Below are 23287 nucleotides of genomic sequence, written 5' to 3' on the forward strand. Positions count from 1 at the left end.
TCATCACGTTCTTCTGATGTTACTACCATTTAAGATTAAAGCCAATATAATAAAGTAAAAACGTCACAACGACAGATACAACTGTTTATATGTTTATATGTATATACTGTTCATATTTACTGCTTTATTATTGCTCTTCATAAACAGACCCAAAATCTAATTTTGCTTCGGGTCCCATTAAGGCTCCTCAACATGAGTCACACACACACACACACACACACACAGGTCAGGCGCTCCAGGGCCAGTGTGTGTGTGCGTGTGTGTGTGTGTGTGTGTGTGTGTGTCAGTCACACATTAACATCACTAAAACAATAACAAGTCATTGAGACACAAAGTGATCACAGTCTCTGTATTACATGTTCACACGTTTACACACAGAATCTTGTCACTTATGTAGAAAACCACTGATTATCTGATCAAATGCTTAATGTTGATAAATGTGATTTTTCTTAAAAAAAATGTTATTCTAAACCAAATCTGAAGACGCCTTTATTAATGACCGTATTATTAAGTGGGAAACATGCATCCCTTAACTAAGTGTACAGGAGTACAGAATAAGTATTGATGAACTATAATTAGACCTTAATATTTCACTAATATAATATTTTATATACAAACTCTGAAAGGAGAGAAGAACGAGTGAAGAGAGTGAAAGAGACGTGAAGTTGAACAGCTTCACTTGTGTGAACTGTCCCTTTAACCTTCAAACCTTCACTGGTAACATCTTCACTTCATCATCATCATCATCATTGATAATGTATGGAAACATGGTGTGTGTGAAAGTGTGTGTGTGTGTGTGTATGAGTGTGTTAGTATCAGGATCAGAGAAGGACACTTGTCTTCTGTCCCAGTCCAGACTCACTCTGATCTTCTGGATCTTCTTCTTCAGCTGGAGAACAGAGACTTCACCTGATGACCATTCATAGTATTTATCTTTATATAACTCTATCCCCCATAATCCAGACAGTACATCTTCTCCTTTCCTCTGGTCAGACTCTAAAACTCCCACTATCCACTCTTTATTATCTCTGACCTGGACGTCCCAGCTGTGAGTTCCTGAGTTCAAACCCTCAGAGCCCAGGACACTGTTGTAATAATCTAACCTCTCTGGATTATCAGGAACCTTCTGTTCGTCTCCTCGTCTCACACTGGTCAGATCTTCAGACACGATGAGTTCTGGATGAGCGGTGTTTGGGTCCAGAACCACAGGACTGTAGGAGACCACGTCCTTCATCTTGTTCCAGATGTTGAAGGCCAGGTTGCCCAGGTGTTTGGCCTCGTCTATCAGAGCTCCTGAGTGCAGCTGTGGAGGCTCCAGCAGGGGGCGCTGCAGCTCTCTGTAGTTGAGCAGGAAGACGAGGTCTTCAGCTCTCAGCTCGTCCTCTGTGGCTCTGACTGTATCTGATAGAGCTTCTATCTCTCTGTGAAGAGCCTCCATCTTCTCCTTCATCATGAGACTCTTCTGCTGCTCTTCCTCCCTCAGTGCAGCCATCCTGGTCTCCTCTTCCTCTTCTAGAAACTGATGAAGCTTCTTAAACTGCTCCTTCATCCGTGTCTCTGTGCGTCGGGCCTGGACTTTAATGTGTTCTGCTGTTTTATCAAACTCCACCTGAACTTCTTCCAGACTCTTTAAGTTCTTCTTGAAGGTCTCCAGAGTTTCCTGAAGTTGCTCCTTGTGTTCTTGTGCAGCTTCATCGATGGGTCTGAACTTGTGGCCGATGTGGTTTTTTGAGTCTCTGCAGACGAGACACACTGGCTGCTGATGGTCCAGACAGAAGAGTCTGAGTTTCTTAGAGTGCTGACTGCAGAGAACCTCTGAAGACCTCTGACCTCGCTCCTGTAAGAAGGTCTCACACATATTCTTTAAAACCAGGTTACAGGGTGGTTCAGTCTTTGAAGACCTTCTCTTACAAACAGGACAGTCTGGTGTTGGTCTGTCTCTCCACCATGTCTTCACACAGTCTTTACAGAAGCTGTGGCTACAGGACAGAAGGACAGGATCTCTGAAGACCTCATGACAGACGGGACAGCAGAGATCCTCCTCTGATCTGGAGGCCATCTTGTCTGTGAGAGAAGCTGAAAACAGAGCAGAGACAGAGTGGTCAGTCACATGGTCAGTGCAGGTTTTTGTCAAACTCACCTTCAGTGTGTGGACATTTGTCTTCTGCAGCTGGACTCAGTCAGAGGACAGAGTCTGGTCTTCAGTCTGCGTCTCTTCACTCACTGATGGTGACTGACTGTTTCCTGGTTGTTCTTGGGTGAGCCAGGTGAAGGGGGCGGAGCTTGGAGAACAGGTTGTGTTTGATTCCAAAGTTTTGATTCATCAGCAGAAATGTTGACGGACTCTGATCATCTGATCTCACACACACACACACAGTGAGAGGACACACAACAGAGGACTTTACATTGTGACATCATTTTTGGTGAAGAAAACATCAAAATAACTCTTTGAGGTTTTCAAGATAAACTAAACTATGTGTGAAGCTCTGATCATGTGACTCTCATTACTGATGAGGTTTTCATTAGACCTGAGGTTTTCAACCAATGAGAATCAACCTCACTGAACGTGTTCAATCCCTTTGATTTCAAGGTTTTTTTCTCTGTCATTTCTGTGACGACAAAACAACACAATTTAAATTTGCACTCAGTGCTGCCACCTGGCGGTGAATGCTGTGATGACCCGTTTATTCACCACCATGAAATGATCATATTTATTCTCGTATATGATGATGCTTATATGACCTTTATATACCCTGGTATGACCCGGTACGTTTCAGGGGGTTTTCTGAAGCAAAGAGGAAACATCATAACGATTCATATTATGATTTTGATGTTTCACTGCAGCAACAACAAGAAGACAGAAAAAGACGGTACTATTTGTTCAATTCTGATCATAAAACAATAATTTTACAGGTTTTTCAGTGTGAATATGGGGCCTCACTTGACCCATAACAAGGATGGAAAGAAGTATAATGGCTATACATCACCTAATATTATAGTTTCTGCACATTGTAAACGAAATAAATACATTTGTAAATATATAAATATATGTATGTACTGTATATATATTTATATAAATGGAAATCTCGGAATTCAAAAAGAGAATTACAAGATTAAATTCAGAACTTTGACTTGGTCTTGGATTAGGGCCAATGTGAAAACATTTTTGGAAATAACATTTCAGAGACAGAGTCAGAGAAGAAGAAAAATCTGACTTTAATCTCCTCAAACCACTCCTCTCCAGCAGGTGTCGGTATTGCAGAAGAGCCCCTGTTGTGACTTTTGGCACCGGAAGCGGAAGTCGGTGGCGGCAGCAGCAGCGGCTTGTTTTCTAGCTCGTGTCGCTTTGTAACGTCGTCCAAACGCAGTGAGTTTTGTGTGAATGAAACTCGGACGCAGTGGAAACGAAGTGAATCCGCAGATGAAAAACAACCCCGCACGGATGTTCACGTTGCCTCTGTAAACGCACAGAGTTCACGCGGCTCTTCACACACACGTTGTTATTATTATCCACGGCTAAAGGAGCTAAAGGCTAACGCGGCGGCAGCAGCATGGCGGATGTTACTGCTCGTAGTTTACAGTACGAGTACAAAGCGGTGAGTGTTTTTCATTAACGCACTCACAAACCAACCAACACACGTTTAACTCAAAGGTTATTTAACAAGTTACTGAGCTAACGAGTCATTATGTGCTTCCAATGCATTGTCTAACCAGCCGCTAACAAAGCTAACTAGCGGTTAGCTTAGCTGGAGTCGAGCACATAATACATTGACATCACATTTACCGCGTATATGTTGACGTTTCTTCGTGCAGTTAAACTACCTGTGTTTGTATTAAAGTCCTCTTGTTTACATGTATATCACACTCATATCTGATCGTTCTGATTGTTCGCCTTCATTTACTGTAATCCGTTACAAAACTAAAGGTCAATTCTCCACTTGCCACTTATTTTCACATTTAGATGTTTTGGAACACGTTTACATGAAACAGTATATGTATAGCTGGTGATAATGTAAATAGAATACAGTATTTTAGTTTGAGGTGAGACATATTAGTGCTTCAGATATATTGACACACGCGACAGTAATGTGAAATAAGTGTTGACATTAAATAACAACATATAAATAATAGTAATTGTGTTATATGTTTAATAATAGCCATAAATGCAAAGTGATTAGTGAATATTTAATAATAACTAAACATTCTCTGCCATAAAGTCATGTTGAAGTGAATGTGTGTGTGTGTTGGTTTTCTTCCATTAACAACACACAGGGGGCGTCTAAAACCGGTGTCACCAGGTCATGACCTGGGGGCAAATGAGTGTTTAGTTTGGGTATATCCACTGGAACTATTCGGGCAGATTTATTTAAATCCAGGAAGTGGCTGTGCATATTGTCACCTTTCACCACAAAAGTGATATAGAAGTTAAATTTTGAGGCATCAGCAGTGATTACAACTGACCAATCAAACTGATCAGTGTCAGACATTTTTGCTGATCTACTTAACATGGAACACAAAACTAATCTGGATTAGTTAATAAACCGCTATCTCATCATTCATATGTTTCTTCACATGGTAATCTTTGAAAACTGGACTTGGTGTGTTAAAGACCTCCTCACTGAAAGTTGCTGCCTGGTGATATTATTTGATGAATTTCTTTTGTTTTCAATCAACAGAACTCAAACTTGGTGTTACAAGCTGATCGCTCTCTGATCGACCGCACAAGGCGAGATGAGCCTACAGGAGAAGTGCTGTCCCTGGTGGGGAAGCTGGAGGGATCCAAGATGGGAGACAAGGCTCAGAGGACCAAACCTCAGAAGCTGGAGGAGAGACGAGACAAGTCAGTAATTATTGTGTTTGTCAACTGGACAATGAAGTTTTATTCCAGTTAGATGCTACTCTTACACTTCATATAACAATTTCATTAACCTTTTGCTTGGTATTAAAATTTGGTAATGTAGGTTATGGTCCAAGGAAGATATTAGACTTGGGTGATAGCCAGATTAATTTAAATGATTTAGGGCTGGAAGTAACTGATTATTTTCATAATTGATTAATCTATCCATAATTTTCCATCTTGTTTTGTCCACAAACCAAAATGATTCAGTTTAATGATTTCTTTATTATATTGAGCAAAGAAACCAGAAAATATTCACATTTAAGAAGCTCAGTTATTATTGCTATATTAAATAAACTTCAGTGAGATTATTCTGGTGTTTGTCTGAGTGACGTGGGCCTTAATCCCGTCTCTATTTTGTCTCTCTGCTCTCACAGGAGACGAAAGAGAGACGAGGACAGGCACGATATCAACAAGATGAAGGGCTTCACGCTCCTGTCTGAAGGCATCGATGAGATGGTGGGCATCGTGTACAAGCCTAAAACCAAAGAAACCAGAGAAACCTATGAGGTGTTGCTGAGCTTCATCCATGCAGCTTTAGGAGATCAGGTCAGTGAGAGTTGGAAACCTTTGATAAAAAACAACAAAACTCTAAAGACGTGTCATCTCACATGCTTATTATTTTCTTATCTGTAGCCCCGTGATATCCTGTGTGGAGCGGCGGATGAAGTGTTAGCGGTGCTGAAGAACGACAAAATGAGGGATAAAGAGCGGCGGCGTGAAGTGGAGCAGCTACTCGGACCCGCTGACGACACACGTTACCATGTCCTGGTCAATCTGGGCAAGAAGATCACAGATTATGGAGGAGACAAGGATCTACAGAATATGGGTAAGTGTATCAGACACAACTGTATTATAATGTTTATCATCTACTCTATAACCAGGCAATATATGTATATTAAATCTAGATTTTGGATATCGTCATATCATCTACATCAAATGATTTTAAAACAGTATATTGTGATAGGATTTTCCCATATGGCCCCCAGCCTTATTAAGGATGCACAATATTAGATTATCTGTATAGGTCATCGGCCGAAGCACTCCCGATATATCTGCAATAAGTCCAGTATCGTGTCTCCCTAGAATACACAGTACTTATATTTGTAGTCCAGCAGTTTCTTTGCTCACATCGTTGTGACCTGTTTGATCCACAGACGACAACATCGATGAAACGTACGGCGTGAACGTCCAGTTTGAATCTGACGAGGAGGTAAAGATCTTGTCTTCTTTGTGTAGTTACTGTGTTGACGCTGTCGCATCACTCATGATGGTTTTGTTATCGTACAGGAGGGCGATGAAGACCCGTTTGGTGAAGTACACGATGAACACGGGGATGAAGACAGTGAAGGAGAGGAAGCAGATGTGGGCAGCACTCTGACAGCTAATGTGAGTGCAATGTCTCCGTCACTGCCAGTTGCTGTATTCATCTGTATGTAGACTAGGGATGAACATGAATATTCCATTATTCGTTTGATTATATAAAAGCTGTTTGCTGCTCCTTTTAGTTCAACACACTCTGGATCCTGCATTACTTTCACTAGTTCTCATGCACTGGAGTTTAAGAACAGCATTCTGAGCTTGAAATAATTGTCTGAAATCTGGACTCTGAATTGATACCTTGTTGTTGTAGCTCGGAGTCACAGGTGATGTGATGACTGTGAAGAAAAAGGATCTTCATCCTCGGGACATCGACGCCTTCTGGCTTCAGCGTCAGCTCAGCCGTTTCTATGACGACGCCATTGTGTCTCAAAAGAAAGCAGACGAAGTCTTAGAAATCCTCAAGGTACGTTTTTCTTAACTGCTTGTCAGTTGATTACAATACATAAACACTTGTATACAAAGCATTTTAAAAGCAACTGCAGGCTGTTGATCTTTAGTTTAAGTATGCCCAGGAGAGGTTAGTAAAATAAAATTGAAATCGATCAAATACCAAGAAGACAAGGTATTACATTATCATTCGTTTGACACCTCTGCAAAATCTGAAGCTGGATGTTTGTGTTTTTAAAGCCTGACTCTCCCTCTATTCTCCCTCTATTCTCCGTGTAAACCACAGACTGCCAGTGATGACAGAGAGTGTGAGAACCAGCTGGTTCTGCTGCTCGGCTTCAACACCTTTGATTTCATCAAAGTCCTCCGTCAGCACCGTCGCATGAGTAAGTAACACACGCTTCAGAGTGACTTTATTTCAGGACGTCTCATGTCTTTTTGATTTAATATGGTTGGATTTTGCTGACTCACAGTTCAGTACTGTACGATGCTGGCGAGCGCTCAGAGCGAGGCCGAGAAGGAGAGGATCATCGGGAAGATGGAGTCTGATCAGGAACTGTCAAAGATTCTTTACCAGCTGCAGGAGACAGAGAAGGAGGACATCATTCGGGTGAGACTTTGTTGTTTGTGAAATAATCTGAACACGTCCGTCAATCCTACACATCTGTGACTCGTGGATTTATGTGTCTATAGGAGGAGAGATCTCGTAGGGAGCGCCTGAGGAAGTCTCGAGTCGATGACTTGGAAGCGATGGACATCGACCACGGAGAGGTGAATATTTATCAGCTGCATATCACATGCACTGGTTTGGGGCTTTAGTTACACTTGAAACAAATGTCATAATTCTTCCCCGACAGTCGATGGCTCCTCGGCAGCTGCTGGACCTGGAGGATCTGGCCTTCACTCAGGGCAGCCATTTCATGGCCAACAAGCGTTGTCAGCTTCCCGACGGCTCTTTTCGCAAACAGCGTAAAGGTTACGAGGAAGTTCACGTACCCGCGCTCAAACCCAAACCTTTTTCTGACGACGAGGTTTGTTTTATTCACGTCTCTTTATTGCAGGGTTTTAAACATGACAATGATTGTGGATACATTTGATCATGTCCAATTATTCATGTCATCAGGTGCTCGTTGGTATTGAGAAGCTTCCCAAGTATGCTCAGGCTGGATTTGAAGGATTCAAAACCCTGAACCGCATCCAGAGCAAACTGTTCAAGACCACGATGGACAGTGATGAGAACCTGCTTGTTTGTGCACCCACGGTATGTTAATACACAACTCCCACACCAAAGTCCACAGAGAAAATCAATGGTTTTTACGTCACAGCACACAGGAGTTGTCGATCCACTGCTGCCTCCATCGCTAAGTTTAATCGTCTGATTTTGTTGGTTCAGATTTGTTTGTTGAATTTGTGATTTGCTGTGTGCACACAGGGAGCTGGAAAGACCAACGTGGCCCTGATGGCAATGTTGAGGGAAATTGGGAAGCACATAAACCTGGACGGAACCATCAATGTGGACGACTTCAAAATCATCTACATCGCTCCGATGCGTTCACTGGTACAGGAGATGGTGGGAAGTTTCAGTAAGGTGAGACTCTTCTCTTTCATCCTCAGTCTTTTTCTTTATTTTTTTGCCCTGACAAGCATCTCACTTTTCTTCTCACCCCAGCGTTTGGAAAGTTACGGCATCACCGTGTCTGAGCTGACGGGAGACCACCAGCTCTGTAAAGAGGAGATCAACGCCACACAAATCATCGTCTGTACTCCTGAGAAATGGGACATCATCACCCGTAAAGGTGGAGAGCGAACGTACACGCAGCTCGTGCGCCTCATTATCATCGTAAGTGATCAGCGTCGTGTTAAATGCTCCTCGTAATAAACAAATGTCAACATTTATTCCAACGTAAAAACTCGTGAATGTGTTGTTTATAGGATGAAATCCACCTGCTTCACGACGACCGTGGACCGGTGTTGGAGTCACTGGTGGCCAGAACCATCAGGAACGTGGAGCTGACCCAGGAGGACGTGCGTCTGATCGGCCTCAGTGCGACGCTGCCCAACTATGAAGACGTGGCCACCTGCCTGCGTGTGGATCCTGCTAAAGGACTCTTCTACTTTGATAACAGGTATGATGTTTGGAGAATACATTCATTCATTCATTTATTTATTCATTCATTCATTCATTTATTTATTTACTACCTTGATTATACTAAATGAACGATAAAGGAATACAGGCAGAAGTAGATTTTGAAGTTGAATTTGTTCCACAGATTTCATGTCGCTAAAATTTGCCCTGACATTCAATCATGACTTATTCTTAATCTAAGGGAATAAACGCAATCCTTTGAAGTACGTACGGGCAATTTATGGATATTATATCAGCATTCTGACATAAGACAAGATTTGGTCTTAGTTTTTGGATTTTGTCATATCGTCATTTGAACTATACCCAGACCTTTGATAAGTGTATCTCTTCTTTTGTTCGTCTGTAGTTTCCGCCCTGTGCCCTTGGAGCAGACGTACGTTGGCATCACAGAGAAAAAGGCCATCAAACGTTTCCAGATCATGAATGAGATTGTGTATGAGAAGATAATGGAACATGCTGGGAAGAATCAGGCGAGTTCATTCACAGGAAGTTACCCCACATGAACCTGCATCACCTGCATCGACACTGTGGAACTTCTGTCACAAAAACAACTACGACAATAAATAACCCTGATGCCATTGTTGTCTCCTCCAGGTGCTGGTGTTCGTCCACTCCAGGAAGGAGACAGGAAAGACAGCCAGGGCCATCAGAGACATGTGTCTGGAGAAGGACACGCTGGGACTTTTCCTCAGAGAAGGTTCAGCTTCCACTGAAGTGTTGAGGACTGAGGCAGAGCAGTGCAAGGTGAGCCAAAGTCACGCCTGAACTTAAGAAATGATTGAAGTGTCTGTTCTTTGAGACTTAACGCCTGAACGTCTCTGATCCAGAACCTGGAGCTGAAGGACCTGCTGCCGTATGGTTTCGCCATCCACCACGCTGGTATGACCAGAGTGGACCGTACGCTGGTGGAGGATCTGTTTGCAGACAGACACATCCAGGTTCTAGTGTCCACAGCCACTCTGGCCTGGGGCGTGAACCTCCCAGCTCACACCGTCATCATTAAAGGAACACAGGTGTACAGTCCAGAGAAAGGCCGGTGGACTGAGCTGGGAGCTCTGGACATTTTACAGGTCAGTCTTTGTTTACTGCAGTTCATCATCTTCTTCTTTGTCTTCTTCCTTTTCTTGTTGTTCTTTTTTTTTTCTTCTCATTCTTCTCCTCCACGTTCTTCTGGCTTCTCCCTTTGAGGGACACCACAGGGGATCATCTGCCTCCATCTTGTCCTCTTCTGTTTCACCAACTGTCCTCACGTCCTCCCTCTCTGTGGTCTTCCTCGTTGTATCAACACCAACACTAATCATTTGATTAATAATGTCTGATGGCAGATGCTCGGTCGAGCCGGTCGTCCTCAGTACGACACTAAAGGAGAAGGAATCCTGATCACGTCTCACGGAGAACTCCAGTATTATCTGTCACTGCTCAACCAGCAGCTGCCCATCGAGAGTCAGATGGTGGCCAAACTGCCCGACATGCTGAACGCCGAGATCGTGCTGGGCAACGTGCAGTATGTGAAGGTCAGAGGTCAACACAGTAAGAATCTCATGATCATATAATTCAAATGTTTTCTCTAATTCATCATATTTTATTTGCACCAGGACGCTGTGAACTGGCTGGGTTACACCTACCTGTACGTGCGAATGCTCCGGAACCCCACCCTGTACGGCGTGTCACACGATGACCGCAGCACAGACCCTCTGTTGGAGCGACGCCGGACAGACCTGGTGCACACAGGAGCCAACGTCCTGGACAAGAACAGTCTGGTCAAATACGACAAGAGGACCGGCAGCTTCCAGGTTTGCACACATCTCAGCCAAGAGTCTGGGTTTGAAAGGGTCGGTCACAGAAACGTGGAAGTTTGAGCAGTATCCAACCCTATTGTTTCTGTGTTTCTACCTGAAGGTTACAGACCTGGGACGCATCGCCAGTCACTTCTACATCACTCACGACTCCATTCAAACCTACAACCAGCTGCTGAAGCCCACGCTGAGTGAGATCGAGCTCTTCAGGGTCTTCTCGCTGTCCTCAGAGTTCAGGAACATCACCGTCAGAGAGGTGTGTCGACGTCAGACTTTCAGTGTTTGAAACTTAATCCTCAAACGACGTCACAGCGACTCACTTTAAATATAAACATATTTTTGTTTGTGTTTACAGGAAGAGAAGCTGGAGCTTCAGAAGCTGCTGGAGAGAGTTCCTATTCCTGTGAAGGAGAGCATCGAGGAGCCCAGTGCTAAGGTAGATCACATGACCAGAGATGACACGTGTTCTGGTCGTACTTTTATTTCTTCTAAAACGGTCACGTTTTATTTCTCTTCTTCCAGATCAACGTGCTGCTGCAGGCGTACATCTCTCAGCTCAAACTGGAAGGCTTTGCTCTCATGGCAGACATGGTCTATGTTACACAGGTACAGTGGATTCTGTACATATTGTAATTGAGTTGATGCTTCCATAAGCTCTACTACTACCTCTTACAGTCAATGTTTATTTGTATATCATTTTACAGTAGCTGCAAGATACTCGGAGAACTTCACATAAAAAAAAAAGAAAAACACAACAATGAACATAGGAATCAATAAAATTAAAAAATTTACAACTGTTTTGACTTTTATGACGCTGAATTCAGAGAAAAAAGATTTAGACACAAGATTTAAAAAAGGAACACTAATTAACTGAAAAAAAATATAAATAGAAAGACCATCATGACATTGTTACACTTTATTGTAACATTTTCTTCCTCTTTAACATCTGGCTTATTTGCTGCAACATGATTTTTGTTCTGTATCGTTTTAAATGAACGCGTTCCCTGTTCCTCCAGAGTGCCGGCAGATTGATGCGAGCCATATTTGAGATCGTGTTGAACAGAGGCTGGGCTCAACTGACCGACAAGACCATGAATCTGTGCAAGATGATCGACAAGAGAATGTGAGTGGACTTTTTAACTTTTGATTCACTCTTTGCCGTCCTCTGAGATCAAACCACTGATCCTCTGCTTCTCCCGTAGGTGGCAGTCAATGTCTCCACTGAGACAGTTCAAAAAGCTTCCAGAGGAAGTGATCAAGAAGATCGAGAAGAAGAACTTCCCCTTCGAGCGTCTGTACGACCTCAACCATAATGAGATCGGTGAGTCTTCCTCTTGGACGACATGCTCACCGAGGAGAACTGAGACGTCACAGACTCGATTTCATGATGTATAATTACTGTTTTCCAGGTGAGCTGATCAGAATGCCAAAGATGGGGAAGACCATCCATAAATACGTCCACCAGTTTCCCAAACTGGACCTGGCCGTTCATCTGCAGCCCATCACTCGCTCCACACTCAAAGTGGAGCTGACCATCACTCCTGACTTTCAGTGGGACGACAAGGTCAGTCCAGAGGAACGATCAGTCACCTCGGTGTCTCCGCCCCCTGACGCGTGTGTTGATGAATGTATGTTCTGCTCAGATTCATGGATCATCAGAGGCTTTCTGGATCCTGGTGGAGGACGTGGACAGTGAGGTCATCCTCCACCACGAGTATTTCCTGCTCAAAGCCAAGTACGCTCAGGACGAGCACCTGGTCACCTTCTTCGTCCCCGTGTTCGAGCCTCTGCCGCCGCAGTACTTCATCCGTGTTCTGTCAGACCGATGGCTCTGTGAGTAACTCGACTGAAAACAGACAAGTCTTCATGTGACAGTTCATCTCACTGCTCTTTCTCCTGCTTCTGTTCAGCCTGTGAGACTCAGCTCCCGGTTTCCTTCCGACACTTGATCCTTCCAGAGAAATATCCTCCTCCCACTGAGCTGCTGGACCTGCAGCCTCTGCCCGTCACTGCTCTCAGAAACTCTTCCTTTGAGGCTCTTTACCAGAACAAGTTCCCCTTCTTTAACCCCATTCAGACCCAAGGTACAGAACCGTGAACACACGTGTGTCCGCTGCTCATCCACCGTACGAGTGCACGTTGACTCATCTGTTGTTTTCTGTCCCCACAGTGTTCAATGCTGTGTACAACAGTGATGATAACGTGTTTGTGGGAGCTCCCACCGGCAGTGGGAAGACCATCTGTGCCGAGTTTGCCATTCTGAGGATGTTGCTGCACAACGCAGAAGGTCGCTGTGTCTACATCACTCCCATGGAAGCACTGGCTGAGCAGGTGAGACAACATTCAGTTTCACACCGGTTTTACCGTGATTGTTGTGAAAAGACCTTTTTACTTGCACTTCCTCTTCTTTGACGTAACATAGTAAAGATTTGTGTCAATCTCTGTGTCTCAGGTGTTTGTCGACTGGCACCAGAAGTTCCAGGACATCCTGAACAAGAAGGTGGTTCTGCTGACGGGAGAGACCAGCACCGACCTGAAGCTCCTGGGCAAAGGTGACATCATCGTCAGTACGCCCGACAAGTGGGACATCCTGTCCCGGCGCTGGAAGCAGAGGAAGAACGTGCAGAACGTCAGCCTCTTCATCGTGGATGAAACTCATCTTATCGGAGGAGAGAATGGAGTAAGAGGACAACGCTGCTGCGTTTCAGACACTTCCTGTCCCACAGTGACGGGTAATGTCGCATCATGTTCATGTTTGTGTATTTATCTGTGTTTTCTGTGTTGTTTTTCAGCCTGTGTTGGAGGTCATTTGCTCCAGGATGAGATACATCTCCTCTCAGATCGAGCGGCCCATTCGTATCGTGGCCCTCAGCTCTTCTCTGTCCAACGCCAAAGATGTGGCTCACTGGCTGGGCTGCAGCACCACGGCCACGTTCAACTTCCACCCCAACGTCAGGCCGGTGCCTCTGGAGCTGCACATCCAGGTCTGTTTTAATTCCCTTTGATCATTGACGTTGTCAGAATCTTGGAGCCAGAGGATAGTTTGTGATGCTGAGTCCACAGATTTGTTTGTCCCTTTGCAATTCATGGAGTGAAACAAAGAATAAAAATCCTTTCACATGCTTTAGTGTCGTGATTGTTGGTGTGTTGGTCGGAATGTCTGAGTTAACGGTCTGTTAAAGTCCGATTTGCAATCAATAGTAGAAACACTGGTACTTTCTGTTGCGCCTCCTCCTGGATCACATGATAATTCCCAAAGTGGCCTGATCATCTTTTTTTTTTGAACGTTTCCGTCTCATTCAGGGCTTCAACGTGAGTCACACTCAGACTCGGCTGCTGTCGATGGCAAAGCCAGTTTACCACGCCATCATGAAACACTCTCCCTCCAAACCCGCCGTGGTGTTTGTCCCGTCCCGACGACAGACTCGCCTCACAGCCATCGACATCCTGACCTTCTGTGCTGCTGACGTGGTTCCTCAGAGGTCGGTCTCCGCTGCGGCGTTTCACCGACAAAGAAACAAACTGTCTTGTCTTGTTGTCGCAGAACAAACGTCTGTTTCTCTGCAGGTTCCTTCACTGCACTGAGAAAGACCTCGTTCCGTTCCTGGAGAAAATCAATGATCCAACTTTGAAGGAGACTCTGGCCAACGGTGTGGGCTACCTGCACGAGGGGCTGTCGGCCATCGAGCGTAAAATAGTGGAGCAGCTCTTCAACTCTGGTGCGACTCACTCCTGCTCCGCCAATGTTGACATGAAGCAGCCGTTTTCTTCTTTTCGTTGATGTTCTTTCCTCTCGTGCAGGTGCTGTTCAGGTGGTGGTCTCCTCCCGATCCCTCTGCTGGGGCATCAACATCTCCGCTCACCTCGTCATCGTCATGGACACCCAGTACTACAACGGCAAAATCCACGCGTAAGGCTCCCACTGCACTGAGTGTAGAAGGTTTGTTTTTGTTTGTAATGTCACATGTCGTTGACGTCATCCTCCCACGCTCTCCGTCAGATACGTGGATTATCCCATTTACGACGTCCTGCAGATGGTGGGCAAGGCCAACAGACCCATGCTGGACGACGAGGGCCGCTGTGTGATCATGTGTCAGGGATCCAAGAAGGTGTGAGAACCTCCGCAGTTTTTTGTAGTAAAAAAACATAACTGATGGAAGACCAAACAAAAACCATGGTGTTGTTGTTTATTTCCTGCTAGGACTTCTTTAAAAAGTTCCTGTATGAGCCTCTGCCGGTGGAGTCTCACCTGGACCACTGTCTCCACGACCACTTCAACGCTGAGATCGTCACCAAGACGGTGGAGAACAAGCAGGACGCTGTGGATTATCTGACCTGGACGTTCCTCTACCGCCGCATGACCCAGAACCCCAACTACTACAACCTGCAAGGTCAGTCAGTCTGTTCATATTTAACCACAAATATTTAAAAATAAAAAAGCCGTGGCGAGGACACGCATCCCAATTTAGTCTTGGTTATAAATCCTGTGATTATGTTAGTGTTGTAGTGTTTTTGGCATCGTTTGTGACTCAAACGCTGTTTTTCAGGCATGTCCCACCGTCACCTGTCTGACCACCTCTCTGAGCTGGTGGAAAACACGCTACACGACCTGGAACAGTCCAAGTGCATCAGCATCGAGGACGAGATGGACGTGGCTCCTCTCAATCTGGGCATGATCGCTGCGTACTACTACATCAACTACACCACCATCGGTTTGTCACTGCTCTTATTCTGTTATTAAGATTCTTATTAGGAGATAAAATTGGCTCATAACTGACAACTCAGAAAGAGAATGTTTTCATATACACAACACAGTTCATGTGTTCATCTACCGTGAACACACAGGAAATGTTAATCAAACATGGATTGCAGGATACAGAACATGTACATTTAAAGAATGAAGGGGATCTAATATTTGGAAGAGAAAAGTGAAATCTGAATTCAAACGTCAGTCTGTCTTTGTTTATTTCTTTATCAGAGTTGTTCAGCATGTCTCTGAACGCCAAGACAAAGATCCGGGGATTAATCGAGATCATCTCTAACGCTGCCGAGTACAAGAACATTCCCATCAGACACCACGAGGACACACTTCTGCGACAGGTAAATCCCTGAACATCCCGAAAAATGATGATCATGATCATTTTAAAGTGAAAAACAAGAATTTAAAGTATTTTCCTTATAAATCATGACGTTCTGGATTGACTGGAAAAGATGCAGCTCCCCCTTGTGGTGCTACAAAATGTAACCTTGTTTTGAGTGAGAGTGAACGTTGATTTATTTACTCATTTATTTTTATTCTCCGTGTTGCAGTTGGCACAGAAGGTTCCTCACAAACTGAACAACCCCAAGTTCAATGATCCTCACGTGAAGACCAACCTGCTGCTGCAGGCTCATCTGTCCAGGATGCAACTGAGCGCTGAGCTGCAGTCAGACACCGAGGACATTCTCAGCAAGGTACGTCACACGCTTCATCACACCTTCATCACACGCTGCAGTATAATGTAATGCATGCTGGGAGTTGTTGTCGTTCATGTACATGAGCCAAAATGACATTTTTCTGCCTTTCTCGGCCAAGAAGGCATTTACTTCAAAACTTATTTCATTCATGTTATTTCTACACTTTTAATAGACATTCATTCGTTTATTCATTTATTTATTTATACATTTATTTTATGTTACAGTATTTTGTTTTTGTTAAAGTAAGGAATAATTGAGTAACGTTAGTAACCCTCGTCAATATTTGTAGCTTAAGTATCACATTTGTGTAACATTATATGAAGCTTCTGTCACCACTGATCTGTGTGTGTGTGTGTGTGTGTGTGCGTGTGCAGGCGGTGCGTCTGATCCAGGCGTGTGTGGACGTTCTGTCCAGTAACGGTTGGCTCAGTCCGGCTCTGGCAGCCATGGAGTTGGCTCAGATGGTGACTCAGGCCATGTGGTCTAAAGACTCGTACCTCAAACAGCTGCCGTTCTTCACCTCAGATCACATCAAACGCTGCACTGACAAGGTTTGTCACCGTTTCCTTCTTCATCCTCTTCATCCTCTTCATCCTCTTCATCCCGCTGAGTGGCATGTGTGTGTGTGTGTGTGTGTGTTTCTCTCAGGGTGTGGAGAGCATCTTTGACATCATGGAGATGGAGGATGAAGACAGAAGTTCTCTGCTGCAGCTGTCGGACGCTCAGATGACCGACGTGGCTCGCTTCAGTAACCGCTACCCCAACATCGAGCTTTCGTACGAAGTGGCAGAAAAAGACAACATCAAAAGGTACGAGTGCAACAATGTCCTCAGTACGAGGTCATCACAGTGTTTTTGTTAACGTGTCTCTGTGTGTGTGTGCGTGCGCAGTGGGAGTCCAGTTCTGGTTCAGGTTCAGCTGGAGAGAGAGGAGGAGGTGACTGGACCCGTCATCGCACCGCTCTTCCCTCAGGTAAACCACACGGATTATAATCTATAACAACTATAGATTATTGTTATTATTATAAACTGAAAAAAATACAAACACATAAATGACAATTTAATCTTATACATGAAACTAATATAAGTATCTGTTTATTTGCTTGATGATTAAAAGTCTGTCATTTGCTGTGACTATTACATATTTCAAATGTTTCTATTCTACTGATGACCACAAGGTGGCAGCAGCAGCAGCAACTGCTACGCTGTGAAAACCTGCTTTACTTTCATTAACTCTGATGAACACTGAAGATTAGAAACTAGAAAGTCTGTTTTATAATGATGAACTGTATGTGTTGTATATGATTTCCACAGAAACGTGAAGAAGGCTGGTGGGTCGTGATCGGTGACCCCAAGTCCAACAGTCTGATCTCCATCAAGAGGCTGACGCTGCAGCAGAAAGCAAAGGTCACACTTCATCTGCTCTTCATACACACACCAATCCACCAATGTCAGGGGCCCAAACGGCTCCTGGCACAAATTTTCCTTCAGATTATTCTAAAGATTATTCTTCTGTCCGTGGTCATTTCTGTGGTTAACGTGCATAAAAACTCTTGAGAAAATGTGATATTTGCCCAGTTCTCAGACCCGTGCATTGCTCAAGGGCTCTATAGCGCCCCCCTAAGGTGAAAACAGAGGCTGACTTGAGTTCCACCAAAATGTCCCAGAACTTGGTGTGAAGATGTTCTAGACCAAGACGTACAAAAAAGTTGACCATAACATGGTTACCATGGTAACCATGGCCTCAACTCAACAGGAAGTCAGCCATTTGGAGTCTTGGTGTCTATTTTTCTGCGATTTGCACCCCCCGGTACTATACCCTCTGTGACGTGAAGTGATTTGTAGTAACGTGTTGTTTTTGACTCCGTGTGCAGGTGAAGCTGGACTTTGTTGCCCCGGTGATGGGCGTCCACAACTACACGCTGTACTTTATGAGCGACGCCTACATGGGCTGTGACCAGGAGTACAAGTTCAGTGTGGACGTGAAGGAGAACGACAGCGACGGAGACTCCGACTCCGACTAAACTCTCAAACACGTGGTTTGTTTTATATAAAAGGATCAGTACGTGGTTTTTTTACTGTAGATATTCTGTCGTTCTTTTGTTTTTCAGTTTATATCCCAGAATATTGACTCTTTTCTACACTTTTACTGAAAGCAAACAGTAAAAATGTGCTGTTTGCTTTCAAAAAAGCAGATTAAATTAATCCAGATTATGTGAGTGATGTAAACTCTTATTCCAGATTTCATGTTTGAATTGTTTTTTTTTTTTTTGTCAGAATGTTTTTAAATGTCGTTTCTGGAATCTTTTTTTTTGCAATAAAGAAAAGTCACAAATGTTTTTCTTCATAAAGTTTCATTTATTTTTATAAACGGGAACAAATACATTCTCACGTAAAGCTGCAGACATGATGGATTGTGGGTAACAAGGATAAAAGCATGTTTTGCTGGAATTAGCCGTGTCTTTCCTTCAGTGGCTGCAGTTGGACGGAAGCGCAGCGTCTATTCTTCCTCCTGAAACCTCCAGATGGCGATGTCTCCATCGTCGCTGCAGGTGGCCAGAAGCCCCGCCTCCTGGGGGTTCCAAGCGACACAGTTGACGTCCTGATCGTGAGCCTTCTTCACCTGAGCCGCCAACGAGAAGATCGGCTGATCACGATCCGACGACTCGTCCTCCTTAAAGACTCGGACGCCGTCGTCACCGCACGCCGTCGCCAGAGCGCCGGTCAGTTTACACCTGAACACGAGACGACGACGTTAGCTCACGTCTGATCGTAAACAAACATCAGTTTACACCTGAACACGAGACGACGACGTTAGCTCACGTCTGATCGTAAACAAACATCAGTTTACACCTGAACACGAGACGACGACGTTAGCTCACGTCTGATCGTTAACAAACATCAGTTTACACCTGAACACGAGACAACAACAACAACGTTGGCTCACGTCTGATCGTAAACAAACATCAGTTTACACCTGAACACGAGACAACAACAACGTTAGCTCACGTCTGATCGTAAACAAACATCAGTTTACACCTGAACACGAGACGACGACGTTAGCTCACGTCTGATCGTAAACAAATTAACAATCTTATTCTTGTCTGACGTTTGGTTGACTTTTAGAAACTGTAGAATCATGTTTAAATGTAGGATTAACATAAAGAACAGAATGTTGAAACTTAAAGCTATGTGTATATGTATGAGATAATGTGGAGATGATAGTTACCAGGCAACGTCGTAAACTGTCCGTGTGTGAAATCCAGACAAAGTGCAAACGCACTTCCACGACAAATCACCTGTTTGACGACAAAAAGACGAGAGAATATCGTCATTTTATATCGATGCAAAAGAGAAGTTCACATTTCCGCTCCTAAAGACAGACGTTCAGCAAAGTCTGCTGGTTGTGAAATAGTTCAGTTTACTGTGACCACGTTTGTGTTAGAACTTGAAAAAAGGTGATTAGTGACACATGTTAATATTGATCTTTAATGATATTAACTTTGTCACTGAATGTATGTATTTTTTTTCTTTTCAAATTTGTTAAGGGCGTTTCGTGCAAAACAAAAGCAAAAAACAAAATCATATTAAATTTACAATGAACATTTATATATAAACCTGAGTTATGGACTGACCGTGAGCAGCTTCACCTGGAAACTCCTTCCAGATCTTGACGGTGCGGTCGTCGCTGCCCGAGGCTAATCTGTGTCCGGACGCGTCGAAGGACAAACTCCACACGGTGGACGTGTGTCCGTGTAACGTGGCCTGACACTCCCAGTCGTCGTCCTCTTCTCTGTAAATGCAGATGTTGTTGTCGTAGCTGGCTGAAGCCAACAGCTGCTCCACACACACACACACACACACACACACACACACACACACAGATTAAAACAATATTAGATAATTAGATCAACAACAATAATCTGATAGCACCTCCTGAAGTCATATTAGAAACTATTCTCTCCCAGCATGGTAATCTGAAAACATTCACGGGAATAATCTGATTCAAACCACTGAATTAATCTCCTTAACAGTCTGATTGCACCTGCTGCAGTAATCTGAATAATTGAAATAATCTTACTATTTACACATACTAAAACAAACCAATTAGATACTTAACACCAATGAATTAATCAGATTACATGCAGTAAAGTGATTGATAAAGCAGATGAAAGGTAATACATAATAAATAATAATTTAGAATCATAAACATAAAATTATGTTTTTTTTTCTCAAGTGGAAATAAATGCAGTGTTTCCTGTTAACAGTGAACAGGAAGTTGTGCAGGGTTCTGTGGTTACGTGTGTGTGTCCCTGTGTGTGTGTGTGTGTTACCTCTTGTGTTGGATGCCACACCACATGTTTGACGTCCTGTGTGTGTGAGTTTAACACGGTCACACACTCGTACTCGTCGTCTTCATCCACTGAAACAAAAACAAACTTCTTTATTCACACATTTTTCATTACAAATGTTACAAAAACACAATGACGTCTGTTTCTGTAACGTTAAAAACTCGAGTATCATTTTGTCACGTTCAATTAACTGTATCTGAACATTATTATTGACATGTTTTTCTAACGTTTTCAGTAACTCAAATATTTTGTAACATGTTACTGTAACGTTACATTTTGATGGAAAACTCTTTATTAACATATTTTGTAACATTAAAACCTTTCAGAACTAATTTTCTATAAAATTGCAGTTGGAGGAATTTTAAATTTTTTGTAACATTACAACACTTAGAACACTTTTTAATTACATGGTTTTGTCACTTTCTTTGATAACGCAGGTCATTTTAGATTAGATTAGATTAATCCCACTCTGGAGACATTCACAGGGTTTTACAGCAGCAAAGTGAATAGAATAATCAGGATTAGATTAGATTATAGTTTAAACATACATATGTCCATGTTTATATAGTGTACACATTTAAAAGCAGGAATAAGAACGTTATTAGAACATTAGAAGAGCGTGACATTCAGACCTGCTCATTTATGGATCTAATAAACAAAGTCAAAGTGCGACGCACTCACCTTCCCAGATCCACACGCTTTTGTCTCGGCTGCACGTCGCCAGCAGATTTCCTGACGGAGCCCACGTCACACATTTGACCTCGTTCTCGTGACCTTCCAACACGGTGAGACTCTGCACCAACAATCATCCACAGTTTATATAAATGAGTAAAAACCACATCACAGATGTCATTAATGTTAGGAACTGCATTGTCCCTTTAATTAACTAATAACAACAACAACAACAGGAGGCAGTGTTGAGTGAATGTGAGTTTAAACGATGAGCGCAGGATTACAGTGAGAGAACCTTCTGACGTCATTCGTTGATGAGATAAAAAGCACCGTAGACGCTTTGATGTCTTTGACTTGCTACGATCACGTGATTATATTACTGTTGAGTCAGATCTTCATTCACGACCTGGAACATCGAGGAGATATTTGTCTGTGCTGTTGATCCTGTTGATCGAAATGTGATTTGGACTCTTTGTTGCCTTGGTGACTTAAATTGAATTGAATTGAAGTGAATTAAAGCGGTTAGCGACGAGTCACGCCCACAGGAACCTGCCTGACGATGTTCGCCCATGACAACAAGTCAAAAAAAAACTCACGCCCAAGAACCAGACCAGGACTACATTGGCTTGAGCCTGGAGATGCTGAAGAGAAGACAGATTCTTTCCATTGTGTTGATTGCATTAATTGCATTACCATGGATTCTGCTCATCAGAGTTTGGCACCAAACTGTGCTGAGGGCGCGGCCCGATGTGCTACCTAACATCCACATCATCACCCCCACATACAGCTGCCCGGTGCAGAAAGCAGAGTTGACGCGGCTGGCCAACACCTTCCTCCACGTACCCGCCGTGTACCGGATCGTGGTGGAGGATTCACCGAGGAGAACGCCGCTCATTACGCGCCTCCTTCGACAAACGGGGCTTAAATGTCTGTTTGTTGTATGTTTATTATGCACAGTTTCTCCAAAGGGACAATAAAGATGAACCTTGACCTTGAACAATACAAAGGAAGTGGGGGCCTTTCATGGGGGGTTTGGACTGAACGGATAGATCTTGATTATAGTTTTTACTCTTGAGAAGATTAAAAGTTTCAGAGTAAAAACAAGTGAATCTGAAACCTCATCAAGAGCTTTGAAAAAACTATTAAAAAAGATCTTAAAATCAATTCTGAAACTCACAGAGAGTCCGTGTTTCTCCACGATCAGTGAAATAATAATAACAACAACAACAAAAACAACAAAGGTGGTCTCACCTCAAAGTCGTTGTTCTTCTTCTTCCAGATACACGTGGTTGCATCAAAGCTGGCAGAGGCCAGATAGTTTCCACACGGAGACCAGGCCACTTTCCTCACTGTGCGCTGGTGAGCGTCCTCCAGGACACTCTTACAAACCCACGCGTCTCCTGTTTCACAGCACACACACACACACACTGTTAATAACGAGAACAGCAGCTAAACAGACATTTATATCTGCTTATTTTCTATAAGAAACACAATAAATCAATCTGCATCGATTTTGATCATCGTTTTTTCTTGGTTTGCTTCTAAAACTAAACAGAAAATTATATTTCAGTACAGTACAGTGAATGTCATAAACTTAGAAGTAAAGTAATATTACAAAAAATACTTGTACCATTACTTTAAAGTACTTCATACAAGACTGCTAACTTGACCTTTGACCCTCATGTGGAGGATACATCGGTACGAGACGGACAGATGATGTGTGACCGTTAGCTCCTCCTCCTCTGTTACTGATAATGATGACGATGATGATGATGATGATGATGCTATGCTATGCTATGCTATGATAGACAGAGACGTGTCTGACCTTCTCTCCCCCAGATCCGGATCACCTTGTCTCCCCCACATGACGCCAGCAGAGTCCCGGAACAATTCCAGCTGATGAACCAGCAGCGAGAGTCCGGGTGAGCGCTGAGTCTGTGCAGCAGAGACAGACACTCCTTCATCACGACGGTTCCACACAGAGACACTGTTCACGCTGTCACGCACTCACTCACTCACTCACTCACTCACTCACTCACTCACTCACTCACTGTGTTGTCAGAGGAAAACGTGTTTGAACAAAAGTTCAACAAATCGTCTTCAGCGCGGATATCGACGCCATCTTGGACTGTCAGGTGCCTCGCGCAGAGCATCATGGGAGTGCGGTCACTTTTAAAACTGCGTTACAGCGGCAACAC

At 43.6% G+C, this 23287-nt stretch overlaps 3 protein-coding genes across 5 annotated transcripts; 1 reads left to right on the plus strand and 2 right to left on the minus strand.

The window, feature by feature from the left end:
• Positions 1 to 335: 335 nt before the first annotated feature.
• Positions 336 to 2363, minus strand: LOC131463610 (E3 ubiquitin-protein ligase TRIM35-like). The gene is made up of 2 exons (XM_058635399.1): positions 2141 to 2363; positions 336 to 2076 (listed from the first exon to the last, which is right to left on the minus strand). Exon 2 carries the CDS (start codon positions 2057 to 2059, stop codon positions 704 to 706), a length of 1356 nt encoding a protein of 451 aa, XP_058491382.1. The 5' UTR covers positions 2060 to 2076; positions 2141 to 2363; the 3' UTR covers positions 336 to 703.
• Positions 2364 to 3300: 937 nt separating this feature from the next.
• Positions 3301 to 18404, plus strand: snrnp200 (small nuclear ribonucleoprotein 200 (U5)). The gene is made up of 44 exons (XM_058635398.1): positions 3301 to 3596; positions 4677 to 4840; positions 5275 to 5446; positions 5534 to 5726; positions 6055 to 6110; positions 6188 to 6286; positions 6531 to 6683; positions 6954 to 7053; positions 7141 to 7277; positions 7361 to 7438; positions 7525 to 7698; positions 7791 to 7928; positions 8100 to 8255; positions 8337 to 8507; positions 8600 to 8793; positions 9160 to 9283; positions 9408 to 9557; positions 9641 to 9883; positions 10139 to 10327; positions 10409 to 10606; positions 10713 to 10865; positions 10965 to 11045; positions 11132 to 11215; positions 11626 to 11732; positions 11812 to 11930; positions 12019 to 12173; positions 12253 to 12442; positions 12520 to 12693; positions 12780 to 12940; positions 13062 to 13289; positions 13402 to 13593; positions 13913 to 14091; positions 14177 to 14328; positions 14411 to 14519; positions 14610 to 14718; positions 14811 to 15000; positions 15157 to 15321; positions 15588 to 15709; positions 15920 to 16063; positions 16441 to 16617; positions 16715 to 16875; positions 16957 to 17038; positions 17380 to 17472; positions 17940 to 18404. The coding sequence occupies exons 1-44, from the start codon at positions 3552 to 3554 to the stop codon at positions 18087 to 18089; spliced, it is 6411 nt and encodes a 2136-aa protein (XP_058491381.1). The 5' UTR covers positions 3301 to 3551; the 3' UTR covers positions 18090 to 18404.
• Positions 18401 to 23238, minus strand: ciao1 (cytosolic iron-sulfur assembly component 1). 3 transcript variants are annotated; one of them, XM_058635401.1, is made up of 7 exons: positions 22915 to 23238; positions 22341 to 22489; positions 21099 to 21210; positions 20400 to 20488; positions 19716 to 19902; positions 19295 to 19364; positions 18401 to 18800 (listed from the first exon to the last, which is right to left on the minus strand). In XM_058635401.1, the coding sequence occupies exons 1-7, from the start codon at positions 23051 to 23053 to the stop codon at positions 18566 to 18568; spliced, it is 981 nt and encodes a 326-aa protein (XP_058491384.1). In that variant the 5' UTR covers positions 23054 to 23238; the 3' UTR covers positions 18401 to 18565. The 3 variants fall into 3 exon arrangements, with proteins under 3 accessions (XP_058491384.1, XP_058491383.1, XP_058491385.1); XM_058635400.1 differs by having other exon boundaries at positions 19701 to 19902; XM_058635402.1 differs by lacking the exon at positions 22915 to 23238 and adding an exon at positions 22760 to 22850 and having other exon boundaries at positions 19701 to 19902.
• Positions 23239 to 23287: the final 49 nt, after the last annotated feature.

The sequence above is a fragment of the Solea solea genome, chromosome 8 (genome assembly GCF_958295425.1).
Source record: "Solea solea chromosome 8, fSolSol10.1, whole genome shotgun sequence".
Taxonomy (NCBI): domain Eukaryota; kingdom Metazoa; phylum Chordata; class Actinopteri; order Pleuronectiformes; family Soleidae; genus Solea; species Solea solea.